Raw genomic sequence first — 11,873 nt, 5'->3', positions numbered from 1 at the left:
AAATCATTTAAGCGAACAATGCAATTTTTTTAGCTACCATATTTAGGTATACTCCACATCAATCTATGATTAAAGTAAATACCAAGTTTAATTCCATTGTGACAGATTGAGAGATTTCTACTGATAGTTCGCTTCATCCGATAAATGCAGCCTCATATTTGTAGGTGGCAATAAAAGGTGGAGCCAGAAAAAGTTAATCCGCTTATAAGGTATTGTAAAAAATAAGTCCCTGTACAGTAAACTCCCATATATTGCACAATGGGATTCAATGCAGTAACTTGCTATTTGATATATAGGCATCTATTACTATAGTGTGACCTTATCTTAAACAACGCACCTTGGTGTCACACTTTCTTAAAACTCTTTTGAACAATTAAACGATACTTGGATTAGATGGACAATTAAACGATACTTTTAAATTTTAAAAGCTTCAATAATTATGTTGACTATTAGATGATATAGTTCCGATATACTATAAATTATTTATACCCAAACTGATATGTTAATTTATTTGATTTGTCCAGACTTGCTAACAGTTTCTCAAATATATTGTAGATGAGAAACTTTAAATTACTAAGTGAAAGATATACGAGGGCGATTTGATAAGTCAGTGACTTTTTGAATAAAACAAATTTTTTATGGCAAATAAACATTTTATTTTTCTACACAATCACCTTTTAGCTCGATACATTTAGTCCAGCGTATTTCTAATTTTCTTAATCCTTCCAAATAATAGGTTTTCTCAAAGCTCTCAAAATACGCGTTTGTTTCGGTAATGACTCCTTCATTCGACTCAAATCTCTTACCGCCCAGCCATTTCTTTAGGTTTGGAAACAAAAAATAGTCGCAGGGGGCTAAATCTGGAGAATATGTTGGATAGGGTTCATATCCCAATTCGTGGATTTTGGCCAGTAATGCTTAATCAGCACACGATATTCACTTTTTTCCATTTTCGTAAAAATTCACGAGGTTTTCTGCTTTGAACGGCTATCAAACACCAACTGATCGACGTAGCTTGCTCAAAATTAGAAAGTTGCCCACTGGTAAAATTATTCCTCAATAATGACAACATTATGTATATCTAACTTAGTTATTATAGAAAATGAAGTTGAAGATTGATTTAATGTGTGATAAAAAGAAATATGTATATATGTAGACTACGACTACAGTATATATAAACAATAAAAAATACCTAGAGATCACTAACACTTTGATCACTAATATCATTTTTAAACCATACATTACATTTAATAAATTATATACATCTTATAATTAATTCGTGTTAAAAAGTGTAGTTTTTGAAACAAAGAATTATATATTATTATTTTTTAAATAATACTATTCATTAAATAGTAGCAAAAATCACATTTTGTCATATTGCCCTTATGTATATTATATTTGAGAAAAAAATTTTTTTTACAGGAAATATCGGAAGTAGTCACTATTTTAGTGTTTCGGATATGTCGATTTCATTTTTAGTGTACTGTTTGTGTTTGTGATCGCGAACACAAACTATAGAATTTTTTTGATGTATTTCAGACATGAGCAGTACACTACGATATTGTATTGTAAAACCTTATTTATTACTATATAATTAATTATTATTTCATTAATTTTTTTTTTTTTTAATTATTCTGAAGTAGCAAATCATTCAAAATTAGATTGTGTGACTTAAGTTCACTATTCATCCAATCATCAATTTTATTTATGTCTTCAGCAGTCAAATCGTCCTTATAACCTCCAACTTTCCCTTTACGGATGAATCTAAAAAAAAGTTGTTTAATAAAATAAACATATTATAACACCATTTACAGAATAAGGGTTAACTGGGTAACGTTTAAAAAATCCTATGGGTTCATGATGTGTACAAGAAAATGGATTAATTTAGTAATATGCGTCTTTATGACTTTTTTCTATCTTTTGTTTGAGTATATGTCTGACCACATCCTCTTTTCTATTTGTTTGTATATTTCTCTGTGTTTTCATCAGTGCTTCAATCGGTTTATCTATCTGTATGGAGGTACTTCTATTTATTTTTTCTCTCTTTTTTTTAAATGAGTAGTAAAGTATCGAAAGCACAAGATAAGTATATAACTTTAAGGTGATAATATCTTATTAGTGCGGATGCTGATTCACCTCTAGGTACCAAGCTGTTATAGGTATTACTTCGCGGGATCATCATTATCATTGATTGTTAATTAAGTTTGTTTGTGTCTATCGGTTGGTTAGTTTCTCTTTCAACTTTTTTCAAACGTTCTAGTTTTGAGTTACATCATAATATACTTTGCAAAACTGTTACCTAAAAACAATTTTTCACGCGATGTGCTCACCTTCTGATCTTGTGATCTTCGGTTGTACTATATCAGGTAGTCTTAGCTATATGAATACAGTTTGGGAAGGATTTCATAGAGCTTAAACTTAAAGCAGATATGGTCAATAAGCAATTGTCTAAAGATATTAATTTAATCACTGGGACTGCGTTTAAGCCATAAGATTTTGTGTACCTATCTAGATGTCAGTCAATAAGTCAGTCTCTCATTTTTAACATAATAGAATAAAGGTTTTGGTATTTGTGTGATTTGTTCATTAGATATCGGAAAACTTATGTTTAATAACTACAGAGTATTAGTGTATATAAGCTTATAATTAAACTTAATTTATATCCGATTACAAATTTGAAAATATGACTAAATAAAATGCACTATATCATTAGTATTTAATGAATTTGTAATGTGGATGAAATCTTAGCATTCTAGCGCCACAATTGACTTTATGCTTACCTCAAATCTCCAATCTCTTTATTAAATTTTCTAGAGAATTGTTGCGCTGCCCATATATGGTTTGTTTTTGAATTATCTGTAAATAGTTATACATATATATATATTAAATTTTATTAATATTATTATATATCTGTGTAAACTGTATTATTAAATAAAGATAACTATGGTAAATGGTAACTATGCACCTTTTGCTTTTGAGAAAAATATTTGAATAGAATTTTTATAAACTAAAATTTGTAATGAGAATGACTAATAAAAACTTTATCAGTGCAACGTACTTTTCATCTCTTCGAAAGATAAATGATGTAACATTTGCTGCATTTGAGCTTCAGTAATATTTTTATTCAGAAATTTGCAAACATCTTGTATGACAGATCTTAGATCAGACTTCATGCACTCATAACTTGTGTAATAAATCCAGGGTTCCTCTCTCAAAGCATAGAACTCAGCGACATGTAAGAAGTGTTGATGAGTTAACATATCTTCATTGATAAAATCTTGAGCATAATCTGTTGGATTTAAGAAGGAAGTTATTTGATAGTTACGTAAATGATAATAAAATGAAACAATGGCGTCTTTAGGGTTTCGGAAAACGTATATAACCTAAAAAATACATATAAATACAATATTATTGTTAATGAGTATTCAAATTGAATAAATTACTTTAGGTTTTTTAGTCCAAAGTTGTGATGGTAGTAAAGGTAGTGGTAAATGTGACTTTACAAGTCGTGGAGATTTCATTTCTGTACTATATTTTATTATACTGCCTTCACCATCATATAATACTTCATCGAATCTAATTGTGAAGTGATAAATAAACAAAGAAATATATATGAAATCAATGTCTTTACCATTAAATAAAAAATATAAAAGTAAATTATCATATGCAGGGCTGGGCAAAAAGTATTTGGCATTTTCAGATGAAATCAATCATCTGGCAAACAAAAAATAAAAACCACTTGCTGTAACTAATCCTTTTAAAGTCATCACATTTAAATTTTGCGACAACAGAAAAATCTCCTAATACTTTTCGCCCAACATAATAAATAATATATATATATTAATTTTGAATATTTACTCTAAAAATCGTGATCTCAACTCCAAATGTTCTTGTTTTGCACTCTCGAAGTCAAAATTATTTAAAACCAACCATACCAGCTCCTGCATCCAAGTGGTACCACATTTGGGTAATGTAATTAACCAGACATCATCGTCTCTGACTTCCATTTCATTGACGGCTTTCAGAAATTTCTCACTATTCTTTTTAAAGTAACACGGTCTCTGATTCCAATTTTTATTTAATACATTGGATGGATAACTTTTTGGGATAACCTTAGCTCGCTCCATTTTAGATTTGTGTTTCAATAATTTTTTTTTTATTTTTGCTTTACAGACCTGATTTCTTGTTAAATAAACAATGGTTTGGTGACTACTGAACTATTTTCGGTATTTCATTAGGTTTTTTATAAGTAAAAAATGCCAACTGAGACTTATTTTATTCTCAGGCATTTGAATAATAAATATAAAAATTATACTAACAGATAACATTATCAAATCATACTAATCGCATCGCAATTACCATTGTTGTGTTTTAGTAGTAGTTATCTTTGTTTTAGAAGTAGTAACAACTCTATAAACATATTTTTAGAGAATAAGCCACCAGATTGTAGTTGAAAAAGTTTCCACAAAATATTTTGTGCAGTATTTTAATGTATTCGGGATAATCTTAATCTAGATTCAAATTCTATTATATATTTATTTTTTATAAAAAAACAATAAGTTATCATTCTAACAACTTCCTTACCATTATCCATACCTTACATACGAGTATATACGTCTCAAAAAATATGACTCAAAAAATAATAATTAATTTTGCGTTATATTATATTTTTTAAACATAAAAACTTAAATTAATTAAACATAATAAAATATTTTCGTTGTTGCAATTACTGATCGATAAAAATACATAGTCTTATAATAAATATTTGATTGCATAAACATATTTATTCTTAATATGTAAATAAACCCTTAACCAATATTAATATTTTGAATAATTAATAATATCTTCGACAGTCAAATTATATGGCCTTAAATTATCTTCAGTCCAATCATCAAATTCTTGAATTACTGAGGCGGGTAGTTCATCCTTATGACTACCAACGATACCGCGACGTACAAATCTATAATATTATATGTAAATATTATAAGTTAAACAAATTGTATTTTGTAATAATATATTTCAAACACTATTTTTAATAAAGCAAATTATATTACCTAAATTCTTCAACTTCTCTACCAGCAGCAGCTTTCATACTTTCAAATTCCTTAACATGATTACATGCTGGATTATCTTTCATTTTGTCAAAAGATAAATGATCGACAAGTTGTGTAAGTTCTTTTTCTGTTATATCTTTCTCTAAGAAATGACAAATATCTTTAATAACACTTGATAAATTTTTCTTCATGCGTTCATAACTGGTAAAGAATACATTTGGTTCATGTCGCATTTCCCAAAAGTCCAAAACATGTGGCCAAAATGGATTGAAATTAACATATCCATCCATATATAATTGCATAAAATCTTCTTTTGTGCCTGTATAACCAACCATACCACGCCAGTGATGATAATAAGATATAGCTGCATCCTTTGGATTTCGAAAAACATAAATAATCTAGAAAAGTAATATATAACCATTGAATTGGTTGAGATTGATGTTTATATTAAAATGTATTGAACCTTTGGTTTTTTCGTCCAAATTTGCTTGGGTAGTAACATCACAGGTAAATGTGATTTTATCAAACGCGGAGAGTCTAATTTATCTGCAGCATCAATTGTATCATGTGGTACATTTGGCACAACTCCATTGAATCTGTAATATACATATATAATTAATAATAATAGTCTTACCTATAGCTATACCTACTCTAAGAATGGTGATCGTATTGTGAGATCAATTTCTTTTGCCTTTTCGAAATCATAATTATTTAAAATTAGCCAAGTCATTTCCTGAGTCCAAGTAGTGCCACATTTAGTACTTGTCACAATCCAAACATCCTCTTTGCGTATTTCGAAGCTATGAACACGCTCTAAAACATCCTGAAAACTATTGTCTAGTGTACAGTAACGAGTTCTCCAATCACCCACTATCGGGACCGATGGTTGTGAGGATGAATAGATATAGGAGCAACCGGTTGATGTGGTCAGTTTTTCAACTTGCTCGTATGGCACATTCGCTGCGAAATAACTTGAAAAGGGCATCTGTGTAAATAAAAGTTGAGGGAATATTATTAAAATGTAGTGAACATATAATTTATGTTATTCAGTGATAATTCTTTAACACTATACACTTTTATATTTCAATGAGAATTTATTTATTTATTTGTGAGTTAACAATAAAATTAATTTTAAAGTTAATTAAGAATAAAGAAGTCGACTACTGGGTCCTTCGCCCTCAATGAGAATTTAAATGCTTATATATAGTATATAGTAGTATATAGTATTTGAAACGAATTCCTTTTCTAGAACAATACATTTTGGGTATTTTTTTCAAAATTTTTTTAATAATTATTAATCTTACTTTTTCTTATTCTAATTCTTAACAAACACTTCTGTATTTCATTCAAATCTTTTGCTCGGAGTATCTTTCTGAGGTTCGCTAAAATGAAACACACACTAGGCACCAGATTTAAAGAAAATGTTGGGTGGACAGAGCAATTTGTGTGATGTGAATATATGAACTTTGTTGACAGAATAATGTTTTCTACCATTTGAAACTATAGTTTTTTTTGTGATATAGTAATTCAAATATACCAATAATATTTCATTATATTGTATTTAATTTTGTCTAATAATCCCTCAAGGTACCTCAAGGATGAATATTATTCTAATTATTCTAGAAATGATCCATCATATTCTTCAGTTCCACATTGTCTATTCACATATTGTTCCGCGTTGTCTCGAATCTATCACGAATAAGAGCTAGAAACTCCTCCTTTATCTGTTAAAAGAGAGAATAGAGCAGCATAGTAAGCGGATATCACATATTGAGCCCTGTTTTGTCGAATCCATCATCAAGAAAAAGAAGTTTCTGTTTCTTCTTGTGTTATTACCAGAGAGAATAGTGCAAGTTAATTGCCGAGTGTTAATTATCACATGAGTGGATTGCTGAAAAAATGGAAGTTTACTACAACTGGAATGACTTGATGGTCATCCTTGAAAACTAGAAAAATAATGATAAGTGATTATCATTATTACCAAAATTTTGCATCAAATCATATTGGATAAATTTAAAAATATTTTTTTGAAGTATTTACAAATAGCTGTCATATCCGCTAGTTTATCTTTGGAATGGTGAAAATATTTATTGTTTACTATTTTTTTATAAATAATTATAATGTATTATTTTTTTTATATATATGCATATTTTTTTTTCTATAAATTCAATTTTAATAATATTTAAATCTTTTATTATTTTTTAAAAATAATTTATTTTTATTAACATCACGTAGTCCTAATTTATTAATAAAATCATTTTCTATTAAATTTTTTTTTTTCTAAAAGATTTAAAAATATTTTTTATCTCTTACATCAATTGCAAAATTGTTAAAATACATACATAAATATTTTTTCTTAAGTTTTGAAAATTTTTAAATTATTCGATAATATCTCTCATGTGTTCCTATAGTAAAAAACATAATTAAACACCATACATTATTTATTATTTCTAAGTGCATTTTTTTTGCTGATTTTTTTTTAAATAAAAATGATTATTTTTATAACGAAATATCTTGATATTTTGTTTACTTTTCGTACGTTGACTTTTTTAATAAGTAATATGCAACTCATGAATGACCTAATTTTGTCTTGATAATATTTCACAGATAAATGTTGTTTTGACTACATTCTTACACTGATTTTTTTTTATTTTTTTGGTGTAGAGTTTCGAATAACAAGAACTCAAAATCTTTTAAAAATAAAATTAAGTTGCACCGTCGCGTAGCACTGAAGTCCGAAACACGTCTCAACTCAATAAAAGTTGTAAATGGAATAAAAGTTGTCCATATAAAGTTTACGAAAGAATTAATGCAATTTAGTTTGAGACTCAAATTAAAAAAGGGAGTGCGATATAAACAAAACAATCAAACGAATTGTATAGTGCGTTAATAGAATAGGGTTCCGTAGCCATATTAATGGTCACTAAAATTATTTATATAAATATGTACGAACTCGTGCTTCATATATTATTCGACCTTTTGAACCTTCGAGTATTTTGATATCCAAGTATACTTTGGACATCAAAGCAATTTGCTAATAGGCTCAAGCATTGGCATCGAGCCAATATATTCCAGAGCTAAGGTCATAAAAATCGGATTCTTTTTAAAATCGCGTCATTATAAAAGTTGTATAATATTAAATTCCCCACGAAGTTGATTACAAAAAAATTTTTTATACATCTAACCGTTCTTTAGTTTGAATGTGAAGAGTGAAGGTTACTTAGTGATATGCATGATAACGTCACGTCAAATATGTATAGAATACATAGTAGGGTTTAGAAATTTAATATATAAAATTAAAACAGTTTTTTCGTACCAAATGATATTTATGATTTTTATAAACCGCTAAAACGATCTGAATGATCGAGGTTACTAAGTAATCTCTATACAAAGGAGTCTAATACAGCCTATTACATTTCTCTTAACGATGTATAGTCCTTAATTGGTATGGTTATCATACAACAAAATAAATTACATGGAATTTTCTCTTGAACTAAACTAATGATAATCATATATACCTAGAGATGGAATATTGCCTATAACATTATTATTTATGGATGAAATTTAAGGTTGCTGGCTTACAAAAAAATAGTTGAAATTTCATTTTATATTAAAGTTTGGATATCGAATAAGAGTATATTCGATATACAGACCCATTGGGTGATATAGGAGCTCTATATATTTTACTCTATAGGAGCTCTCATATAAAGTGATATCAATGCGGAGTCTGTTTTATTATTTATAAATTAATTACATTTTTTTTGAGTACTAATGAAATTAAAAATGATTGAATTAAATTTTTAATTTGGTTAAATATTTCCATCGCAAAAATTGTCACTCAAAGTTAAAGCCCCAATTATGCTTTCGCAGAACAAACGACATGTAAACTGTGGATTGAGACGAGATAAATTTTCAAAAAATTGATGACAAACGTTATTGAATACAAAATTTTGAATAAGGAGTCGTAAGGAAATGTTGCTCTGTTACCACGTACTTCCAACATTTTCATTATTTATAAGCAAACTTGGCCAATGTCTTAATACATATTATTATTTTATGGAATATAAAAATCAATAACTACAGGGAAATAATTATGATAATGAAAAAACTTTTATTATATATGAATGAATTTATAAAATACATTGAAAAAGTTTAAAAAAAGGTTATTTCTTTTTATTTATAATCAGGTTCTTCTATTACAATTAAAGTTATATTTATGAAGGGCTTTTTCTTTATAAAGTTCAATATAAACAGTAAGTGAAAAATGCACTAATCTTCGAGTTTCACATTGTATTGCTTCTCTAGTATATATACTTGAATTTCCAACTCATTACCTTCATCTTTGTCATCAATTATATTATTATTATTCAACCTAGCTCACTATCTCCGCAATCAGATAAAATAAAAAATATCTCCTCAATTCTTTCTTGGCCAAGTTGTAAAGGTTAACAGAATTCTTGTACCTTCTTATATTTTAATTCTGGTCTTTTAACATAAATTTCAAAATTATTATAATTATCTCTGTCGTCGAATATATTTGTCTTTAAAACTATAATAATTTTAGATATACATATATATTAAATTTCTAGATCATGTAAGTAAGATGAAGCATTGAGTCATGCTTAAAAATATTGTATTCAGACCAAATATTAAAATATGAATGATCGGATACTTTGGCAAAGACTTAAGAAATTATTTGAATTGAAGGCTCAGTAACATACCGTATTACCGAGTACTTCTGAATAACACTGTGTGTGTTTATATTTGTTTTATAAAAAAAAAACCCTTTCGGATATAATAGTGATTATGGCAATTTTCTAAAATATTCAACAGAATTAATTAAATCACTTTGTACCTCTTCAAAGCTGTTTGCTTCTCTCATTTCTCGCATTGCTCTCAATAATCTCAGAACAAATTTTGGAAACCCACCGATAACCCTTTTTTTAAGTGGTTCAGATGCGTGACACCAAATTTTGAAAACTGTTTATGTAATTCATTGGCTTCTTTCTTGAAGATGTCTCAAATACTCGTGTATATTTATTTCTTTTCGATTACATGTTTTTGGGTCATTAAAAATGAAAGTTTTTCTTCGATTTAATTTTATGTGTCCGTTTGGCTCAATACGCGAACTTTTTATTCATTAAAATTTGAGTGAAATTTTATTGGTGCCCATTTAGTCCATAAATGACTTAGCACTTTGGCTTTTTATTATTTAGAAATAATAAATTTGTAAAAATATATATATAAGAGTATATATAAGAGTAATTATAATAAACTCGATAGTGTGTTTATATTTGTTAAGAAAATTAACAACATCATCGCATTAATTTTGTGAATGACTTTGATGGAATTGTTAGGTAATGCCATAGTTTGTCGCATTAAATTTTAACTTTTTGATTTATTAATTGTTATTTCTAATGGATAGAATTATTAATAACATTTTATTTATAATTAATATTTATATCACAGGTTCCTATATGAAGTAAACAAGTCATTTTTTGTACATATAAACATTATTCTACACGTGGAGTAGCTACATTGCAATATAGTCAAAGTAGATAAACTATTTTTTTTATTATTATAAGTATTAATTATATAATTTGTTTTGATATATTTTTGAATATTAAGAGTCACTTAAGCTGATTTTGAAAAATCCCAGACCTTAAAAGTTTCAAAGAAAGTCTAGTATCGTCCTTTCTCGCATGGCAGAACACAAAAAGATGAGATGGTTAAAAGCTTTACGCTGCATTTTATAGTATCTATAGATATCGGTGTATATAGGCTGAGTTATTAAATTAGATGAACTAAATAAGTACATTAGATAGATTAATTTATTGTGAAGAAAATTTAAATACGATTTAACGAAAGCCGAATAGATGAACTGGACTCTGGATAGTCTTACTGTGTATTCGACAAAATCTACAGGTGTCTGTTTATATAAATTAGTTAAAATCCATTTTTTTAATTAATTTCTAATATAAAAAAAATTCAAGTAAATAAACTTTTTTTAACATGAAACATAAATTTTTATTCAATATTTAAAATATAATTTTACAATCATTCTTATATACTATAATCAATTTTTTCATTGATTTAGTAACATAAATTAGTTTAAATATTTCTGTAGAAGTTATGGATATATAGTATATACTTATTTTATTGTAAACAATTGTACATTCATTAGTATATATATATATAAACATTTAAATAAATTTTTCACATACAAACATATATTCTATGTATTTATTTCATTTATTTCTTTTTTATATACATATATATATTTTTGCTTATTGCATTATGTTAATTATTTTATTTTTATTTAAGGAGAGTATAATATGGTTATAGTACATATAAGAATTTCAAGAATTTATTAATCTTTGTAAATTTTAATAATTTTTAAATAATTATTAATTTTACTTTGTCAAGTAAAAAGTCTTGAATTGTAGTATAGTAGAAAATTTGCCACGCCAGCATAGCTACAAAAAAATATTTCGCATAAGATATGAAAACCATATAGATATATATATATATATATATTTATAATTATTATTATATTTTTGTTTTCATTTAAAATGGATATAAGAACATTTTATAGAAATATCAATGTACATATTTTCAATATTAATTTTTTATATTTTTTTTACTTAATGTATTTTTGACTTTCATTTCAACAATTAATATATAAAATAATTAATTTTATTAGAAATTTATTTTCTAAAAATTCGTTTTTAATACTTTTTAAGTCGATCTTTTTAAACTAAGCTAAAAGGATATGAGTCAGAATAATTTTCTTTTATTTTATAATGAAAACAAAATATA

The 11,873-nt window shown here is 26.7% G+C and overlaps 2 protein-coding genes across 2 annotated transcripts; both read right to left on the bottom strand.

Moving 5' to 3' along the window:
• Positions 1-1,625: 1,625 nt before the first annotated feature.
• On the bottom strand, positions 1,626-4,127 carry LOC119674744 (sulfotransferase 1E1-like). The gene is made up of 5 exons (XM_038085899.1): positions 3,859-4,127; positions 3,444-3,576; positions 3,059-3,383; positions 2,781-2,856; positions 1,626-1,764 (listed from the first exon to the last, which is right to left on the bottom strand). The coding sequence occupies exons 1-5, from the start codon at positions 4,125-4,127 to the stop codon at positions 1,626-1,628; spliced, it is 942 nt and encodes a 313-aa protein (XP_037941827.1).
• Positions 4,128-4,644: 517 nt separating this feature from the next.
• Positions 4,645-7,810, bottom strand: LOC119678835 (sulfotransferase 1 family member D1-like). Its single transcript, XM_038090896.1, has 5 exons — positions 7,690-7,810; positions 5,705-6,039; positions 5,518-5,650; positions 5,055-5,452; positions 4,645-4,960 (listed from the first exon to the last, which is right to left on the bottom strand). The coding sequence occupies exons 2-5, from the start codon at positions 6,037-6,039 to the stop codon at positions 4,819-4,821; spliced, it is 1,008 nt and encodes a 335-aa protein (XP_037946824.1). The 5' UTR covers positions 7,690-7,810; the 3' UTR covers positions 4,645-4,818.
• Between the last annotated feature and the right edge of the window lie 4,063 nt (positions 7,811-11,873).

This window comes from Teleopsis dalmanni, chromosome 2 (assembly GCF_002237135.1).
Source record: "Teleopsis dalmanni isolate 2A chromosome 2, ASM223713v2, whole genome shotgun sequence".
Lineage (NCBI taxonomy): Eukaryota > Metazoa > Arthropoda > Insecta > Diptera > Diopsidae > Teleopsis > Teleopsis dalmanni.
Note: the sequence above shows the minus strand (reverse complement) of the source record. Positions and strands in the feature narration are given on the sequence as shown.

Bases quoted from the DNA above. Each gene is read 5' to 3' on its own strand.
- LOC119674744 (XM_038085899.1), bottom strand. From the start codon at position 4,127: ATGGAGCGAGCTAAGGTTATCCCAAAAAGTTATCCATCCAATGTATTA. The intron at 3,577-3,858 runs GTAAATATTCAA...CTTCACAATTAG, and splicing joins TTGAGATCACGATTTTTAGA to ATTCGATGAAGTATTATATG. The intron at 3,384-3,443 runs GTAATTTATTCA...TGTATTTTTTAG, and splicing joins TTTGGACTAAAAAACCTAAA to GTTATATACGTTTTCCGAAA.
- LOC119678835 (XM_038090896.1), bottom strand. From the start codon at position 6,039: ATGCCCTTTTCAAGTTATTTCGCAGCGAATGTGCCATACGAGCAAGTT. The intron at 5,651-5,704 runs GTAGGTATAGCT...TGTATATTACAG, and splicing joins ATACGATCACCATTCTTAGA to ATTCAATGGAGTTGTGCCAA. The intron at 4,961-5,054 runs GTAATATAATTT...ATAATATTATAG, and splicing joins AGAGAAGTTGAAGAATTTAG to ATTTGTACGTCGCGGTATCG.